A 7563-nucleotide genomic window follows, 5' to 3' on the forward strand; every position below is an offset into this window, starting at 1 on the left:
AGAACATGTCAATATCCCCCCTTTGGGAATGGCGCAAAGACACTCCAGTCAGTAGCACTGCCCTGGTTGGAGGGAAGGGAGCGGTTGTTGGCGAGTAGCTGGAGGGCATCTCCGATAGCTCGTCCTTCTTTTCTTTCACCCAGTTGTTTGCACCTTTCGGACTTACCGCGGGCAGTTGGAGGGCGCCACCGGTCGGTCCTACTTTTTTTCTTTTTCACTCAGCTGTTTGTGTCTTTCAGACTAATTACTCTTTCCGAAAAACCATAATGGCTCTTGGGATACTGGTATACTTCTTCTGTGGTAGATATAATAGTATAGATTGTGGAACGCATAGAGCTTGCTGTTGAGCGGGGATTTGTGCTATACAAATGCTATCTATTATTATTATTGATATTGTTGGCCCTTATACATGTTGCCCATAGCAACATCCTTCGGCGTCCTGTGGCTGTCGACAACACTTCCAGGCGTAGAGCACCCTCAGCAGCCGGCCGCAGTGGTCGTAGTGCTCCAGCCTCTCCTTGCCCTTGAGGTGGTAGCAGCAGGCCAGCTTGTGGTTGTCCACCGAGCTGAACAACTTCTGACAGCGCAGACACTTGGCCACCATCCCGCCGCCAGTGGGCCGGAACCGGGAGATGACGCGGGCTTTTCTTTTTGAGGTAGAAGTGGAAGAGGACGCCCATTTCTCCCCACCGCCCCCGCCGTTGTTACTTCCCGCGATAGATTTTCCTTTACGACGTGGCGTGTCGCTCAGCTCGTCGTCTCGGAAGTTGTCCTCTGAGAAGTAGTTTTCCTCTCCGGATGTGTAGTCCACGGTTTGGCTAATTCTGGAGACGGGCGTGACCCCCAGCGGCGTGATGCCGTTGAGTCTGTCCCCGAGGTTTCTCATGTTGGTGGACGGGATGGGTGTGTTGTAGGGCACGTCGTGGGGGGCAGGGGTTCGATGCGACAAGCTGCCATCGGAGGGCGCCTGCACGACGGATTTCCCCTCGAGAAAGCTGGTGTGTTCTGACTCTAAAGTGATGGATGGCGGGTGTTCTGACTGACACCGACGCTCGGATATGAACCCTGGACGTCTGATGACGGTCAGTTTGGGGATCCTCGCGGATTCTGGGGCCACTCCGTTGACCTCCAGCGAGGCTTTCTTCCAGTAGTGGTGGTGATGTCGCGGCATGTAGGAGCGGGACGGCTTGACCAGGATGGACGTGATGGTGGACCCAGATGTTGTGCTATGCATGGACGCGCTGTCGTCGTGAGGGGTCACCTTGTTCAGTTTCTCCATGCTGGTGATGGCGTCGTGCAGAGAATCCTCCAGTTTCCGCGCCCGTTGTTTCAGCGTCTTTAGTTTCTCCTCCGAGATCTCGATCAGTGACGGCTCTCTCGTCGGCCTCATACCGCTGTCGACCTCCGCTGTCAGGTTGATGTTCTGTTTCTCGGTAATGTTCCCCACCGGGGTTTCGTTCGTAGATTTCCCAGACTGCTTCACTTCCTGCTCTGCGGGAACACTTCTCAGGATCTGTTTTGACTCCAGTCTCAGTCCAGCCTCGTCCATGTCTCCGACAGGAATCTTCAGACCGACACCGTTCGTCAACGGGCCCTTGTTGTTGCTGTTCTTATCGTCAAACGCCGCTGGACTTTTCCTCGTCTTGTGCCCGTTCTTGTGGAGGGTTTTGAGACTGAGAAAGTCGTCGGTGCCCACACACTTGTGCACTTTGCTGTTCATGTTGTCCTTCAGCATGTTCTCCACTTTATCCAGCTGTCTTTGTAAGTTCAAAGCATCGTTGTTCTTCTCTTTCAGAGTGTTCTGTAAAACGGTCATCTCGTTTTGTAGATTTTTGTTCTCCGCTTCTAACATTCCAAGCCTTCTCTCGATTTCTTTTCTCTTGTTGTGTCCGCTGTAGTGCCTGTCTTTAACAAAGCCGGACACAGCTTCCACTAGACTGGCCACGGCGTTGGGTTTAACCCCGACCAGCCTCAGACACTCGGTGCGGTCGTTGACGAGAGTGTCACAGATGTCGGTGAGAACCTCGATGTTGTCTCTCAGCACTTGCTTCCAGTCCGTCTCCTCCTCGTCGTAACCCACCACGACATCGTCAGTCTCGTCCCCACCGTCAGCGTAGAGCGCCTTGAACTCCTCTTCGTTATACTCGAAAGGGTGGTTCCCCTTTTTCTTGAGTTTCCCCACATGCACGCCGCCGCCATGCCTCCAGTTTGGTGGTGCGTTCTGCTGAATTTTAACGTTTGGCTTCGGTTTCTTCCCGTTTCCACTCGTCGTCGCGTCGTCTTTGGTCTCTGCCTCAGACTCACTAGCCCTGACGCTCGCCTCCGCCTCGGGGTTTTTGGCGACTCGTGACGTGTCCACAACACTGACCACGTTGAAGGAAGACTGGGTCAGTCCCTTATTACCTGCCATAGCAGCAATTGACCGCTCGTTGAGACGACTCATCGCCATCAGGCGGTTCTGGAAGTTGGACTTCCTGTTTTGATACGCCGTGGCCATCGTTTTGTCGTCCATGTCCACGCTGAAGGGATACAACCCCGTGGATGATTTGGCGTCTTTGGCGTCTCTTCCATTGATGTTGGGTATACTGTGAGCGTTGCTAGACACCCCTGAAGAGGAAGACGCGACGCTTTTTGTCGTAGACGCGCCTTGTCGCCGCTGAGAGATACTCCGTATTGATTTAGTACCACGTCTATGGTGGTGGTGGTGGTGGCCTTTGGTAGGCAAACCGAACATGGTGTTGCTGGCGGACTGGACGAGATGTCTGAGCCGTGCGGCCGAGTGAACCACCAAGTCGGAAATGTCTATGGAATCTTTGCGGTGCTGCTCGGCCTGCACCAACGCTTGTCTCAGTCTCACGGCCCAGGCGTTGCGCTCTGACTGGATGTGGGTGGACAGCCAGGAGTAGAACAAGGCATAGTTCTCTCTAAGGACTCTGGGGAATACAGACAACATGAAGTTCGGTTACTGGATGTGGGTTTTCTTTTTAGTTTTAGTAGAGGTTTTACGGCGCTCGCAACTGCATAAGGTCATATGAGCGCCAAGGGGTGAATGTGAACAGAAGTCCTTACAAGGATTCAGACTTACTCTTCTCACCTCTCTAGCTTCAACAGCTCAAAATCTGCTTCGACTATCTAGGCACCCCGGAAATAGTGGGTCACAAGAGAGTGACAAACATACAAAAGAAGTAGAGGAAAATTGACGATAGTAAGGATTAAGAAAGAAAAAGCAGCAGGTCCCTGTTACAATCCCGGCACAGTTATGAGCATGACATCGATGAATCAGCCACAATGTTACTGTGCAACAAAAGATGGTAATGTACCCCCCCCCCCTTGGGAATGGGCCTAAAGACAGTTCTGTCAGTAGCACCGCCCCGGGAGTTAGATGTGGTTTTCATTTAGCAGGTGTTTCACGGCACTGTCGACTCAGTTTTGGTCATGTAGGTGCCAGTGGATGTGGATGGACTCTGGAACTACAGATAGAAAAGAAGTTTGGAAGTTGGTTGTCGGCTGGTGCTCTGGTGTGTTTGCTTTTTCTTTCCTATCACACGTCTATCGTCTTTATCTCTCCTCCTTTATTTTTTGTGTTTGTTATTCTCTTGTAATACATCTACTCTTTGGCACTTTTATGACCGTATTTTGTTGCAGGGAGCCGTAAAACTCTTTTACTAAAACTTAAAAAAAGAGGTTTGGTTGTATAAAAAGTTATGGTATGTGTTTAACCCCCCTTTCAACACCATTGGGTTATTTAAGAGGTGAGATCTCCATTTGTTTAGGTTTTTTTGTTGTTGTTTTTTGTTTTATTTTGGGGGGTTTTAACATCGAATGCCCTGGCAACAGCAGAGACACGTGGGGAGAGAGAGAGAGAGAGAGAGAGAGAGAGAGAGAGAGAGAGAGAGAGAGAGAGAGAGAGAGAGAGAGAGAGAGAGAAGAAGAGAGGGAGAAAAGGTGAGAGGGAGAAAAGGAGAGAGGGGAGGGAGAGAGAGTGTGTGTGTGAGGGAGAGAGAGAGAGGGGGGAGAGAGAGGGAGAGGGAGAGAGAGAGAGAGAGAGAGAGAGAGAGAGAGAGAGAGAGAGAGAGAGAGAGAGACTGGTTTGCTTCTTCTATCATATCAAGCATCTGTCGTTTTTATCTCCCCTCTATCTTTTTGTGTTTGTTACTCTCTTGTAACACCTCTAATCTTCAGCACTTTTATGACCTTATTGTTCTGCAAGTGCCGTAAAACACTTACTAAAACAAGATGTGACATCTGACCTCTCACCTGGCAATGATAAAGTTTCCGACGATGTTGTTCTTGAGGAACTCATCCACCACCGCCTTGATGTCTGGGTCTATGGTGAGCGACATGAGCTCCCGTGTGGTGACCCGCGGGCGCACGAACAGCCTCCTCACTGTCGGGTCAGCCTTGTCCAGACCCTTCAGACGGCTCAGGTCTGTCAGACCGATACCCTGGCAGGGTGAAACAACGGCGGGACAACCAGTAAGTTGGGCATAGTGGAGAGAAAAGGGGAGTGGGTGGGGGGGGGGGGAGAAAGAGAGGAAGGCTGAGATCCGCCTCGAAGCGAGATCTCTACAACGATCTTATGAGGATCATGGTGATGTCATATTAAGGCAGTGTTAGAAATTTTGGGGGGAAACTGGTCGCTTCTTATTCTTAATTATATTGAAGAGTTAATTGATTTAGAGTGCGGTCAAAAATTCGGGGCGCAACTTATTCTCAAATATCTCTTTAACGGGTGAATCAATGTCATCCGTACTTTGGGAAACAGTTTGTATCAATTTGTCTTAACTAAATCAATTTTTTCCAGAACAATTGGGGCTAGATTAAAAAACTTTTCTTCTTAAATTTATATAAAATACGGGAAATCTCTGTCACACGTAAAATGGTATTGTTCACAGCACTTCCCGCTTCTCACACACATTTTGATTACGCATATAGCCTACGTCACAGCTCATCAAGGACAATTTTTAGTGGAAAAAAGGTGTTACAAGAAATTAATTTTATAGTGAACACATTTTTTTCACTAATGGCTCTCAAAACATGCATTCAATAAGCATAATGTCCCGATTAGAAAAGCATGACGGACTTGCTATTAAAAGCAATATTGCCCCAGGTGCAAACATTGAAAAATCTGTAGAAACCACCCACTTGGATATTTTATTCGTATTTATTTAGGAATTTTCTATAATACAGCTTGCAGGTGTTTACAAAAATGTTGATCTGTTAAGACAAATTGATACAAGTCACTGTACCAAATATGGAGAACATATGTTCGATAGTTGAGGAGATATTTGACAATAAGTTCCGCCACGAATTTTTTACCGCACTATAATGTGTACTAACACAGCTTTGACGTGTTTGTATTATCTATGGTAAGTCTTTGGCTTGGAGCCATTTATGATGAGGTACATGCATGCTCTGAATGTAGATTAATAAAAATCGCAGGAGTGTGCGTATGTGCGTGTGTGTGTGTGTATGTGTGCGTGTGTGTGTGTATGTGTGTGTGTGTGTGAATGCGTGTGTGTGTGTGTGTGTGTGTGTTTGTGTGTGTGTATGAGAGAGAGAGAGAGAGTGTGTGTTTGTTTTTTGTTTAGTATAGGGTTTTACGGCGCTCGCAACTGCATAAGGTCATATGAGCGCGCGGGACACACCTAATACTTTTTCGTTGGTAGGAAATTTTGAATTTTTCCCGGGTGGCGGCCGAAGCCTACTCTTATCGATTTTAGACCACCAAGGGATCTTTAACGTGCGCAACTTGCACACGGGACCTCCGAGATTTTTCGCCCTTGTCCGAGAAGGCTAGGTGTAGATCTTTCCTACCAGAAGATCAGGGGTGTGGCAGAAAGACAGCCGTTAGGAGGAGCCAAGGAGTAGCAGTAGAAAGGCTGCAGAAAGAGTCAGGAGCCCAGAGGAGGGGGCAAAGGAGGTGAGGGGGTGGGGGGTGGGGGCAGAAAATGGAAATGAAAGCAGACAACAGAACATTGTTAGAGATCAGGAAAGGATGTGAAAGGGGACAATTTTAGAGAAGAAAATTTTTTGGTCGCTACCCGGAATCGAACCCGGGACCTTTGAATGAGAGGCCAACACCTAAACCTCTGTGTATGTGAGAGATAGAGAGAGACAGACAGACAGACAGACAGACAGAGAGAGACAGACTGACAGACAGACAGACAGAGTGAACGGGGAGCGAGAGAATAATAAAAGATATATAGACTGATATACGCAACGATTGGGTGGGAAGGGGATAGGAGGAGGGAGAGAGAGAGACAGAGAAAGAGAGAGTTGAAGATAGAGAGATTTAGAAAAGTGGGGGAGGAGGGAGAGACGTACATATATTGATAAACAGTTAGTCCGACAGACAGACACACAGATGCAAAAACAACAAGATTACGACACACAACAACAAATTGACATACGCCGCCGTGTCTGACCTGTATACTGTCCATCAGCCCCGTCTGTTTAGACACGTCACCATCCTCCATCTTGTCGGCCAGGACAGCCGTTCCTAGCGCGGGAAAGTTCTCCGGAGCAGGCGGCACTGTGGTGTTGGAACCGTCGCTGCTGCTGTTGTTGGACAGACAGGACGGTTCTGTGTCAATGGCGCTCGAGTCCTGTTGTGCTATCACCGCGGGTTCGGAATCGCTGGAAGGGTCGGTTCCGTGTGGATTCGATTCGTTGGTAGCTGGGTTTTCGTTTTCAGTTTCGATGGTTGATTGAACGATGGCGTTTGATTGATTAACTTCTGTGTCGGTTTCGGATGTGTTGAAATTCTCTGCTGGTGTAATATTCGACTCTTTTTGAGCGTTTTCAACCGTTTTGGTGTGTTCAGCGGAGTATTTGTTATCCGATTCTGAAGTGGGTTCGCGATGTCGTATCGTTGCCGCTTCGGGGATTTGGTCCGAGTCGACTGCACTAAAGTCGTCCGGCGAATCCATTTCCGAATCGGAATCGGATCTTTGTCCGAATATTTCATCGTGAGCGTCATCCTCATCGCCTATGTGTGCGTCATCGACGTCTTCGTCATCATCGTTATTATTGTCGTTTTCGTTGTTATCGTCGTTTTCGTTATCCATGTACTTCCCACAGTCTGCTGTATCTCCATCTAGTGCCTGGTCGACTGTGTGGTTATAAATGTTGTTGTTGCTGTTGCTGCTGTCTGTGACGATGCTGTCCATGATGAGAGGTGGCGCTGTGATGTCAAGGTCAAGGGGCGGGACGAGGGGCGGTGCTACGTCCACCTCTGTAGTCATGGTGACGTCACAGCTTGTCAACCCGGTGTTGTTCTCACTGCTTCACTCGCCCGTACTGCTCCTGTTGTAGATGAAATATTATAACACTATTATATTGAGAAAGAGAAACAGAGTGTGTGAGAGAGAGAGAAAGAGATTGTGAAAGAGGAAGAGAGAGAGAGAGAAAGAGAGAGAGAGAGAGAGAGAGAGAGAGAGAGAGAGAGAGAAAGAGGAAGAGAGAGAGAGAGAAGGAAAGAAAGATATTGAGAAAGAGGAAGATTGAGATAAAGAGAGGGGGCGAAGAAAGAGAGAGAAAGAACGAGGAAGAAAGAGAGAG

At 48.5% G+C, this 7563-nt stretch overlaps 1 protein-coding gene across 1 annotated transcript in view; it reads right to left on the reverse strand.

Annotated features, from left to right (window-relative positions):
• Positions 1 to 202: 202 nt before the first annotated feature.
• The window catches only part of LOC101852615, a 21219-nt gene continuing 13858 nt past the window's right edge, over positions 203 to 7563 (reverse strand). The window contains exons 2-4 of the mRNA XM_005095341.3: positions 6429 to 7308; positions 4258 to 4445; positions 203 to 2933 (exon numbers count right to left, since the gene is read on the reverse strand). Coding sequence (XP_005095398.1) covers positions 404 to 2933; positions 4258 to 4445; positions 6429 to 7247 — 3537 coding nt within the window. The 5' untranslated portion in view covers positions 7248 to 7308 and the 3' untranslated portion in view covers positions 203 to 403. The remainder of the gene's footprint in view (positions 2934 to 4257; positions 4446 to 6428; positions 7309 to 7563) is intronic.

The sequence above is a fragment of the Aplysia californica genome, unplaced genomic scaffold, assembly GCF_000002075.1.
Source record: "Aplysia californica isolate F4 #8 unplaced genomic scaffold, AplCal3.0 scaffold00101, whole genome shotgun sequence".
Taxonomy (NCBI): domain Eukaryota; kingdom Metazoa; phylum Mollusca; class Gastropoda; order Aplysiida; family Aplysiidae; genus Aplysia; species Aplysia californica.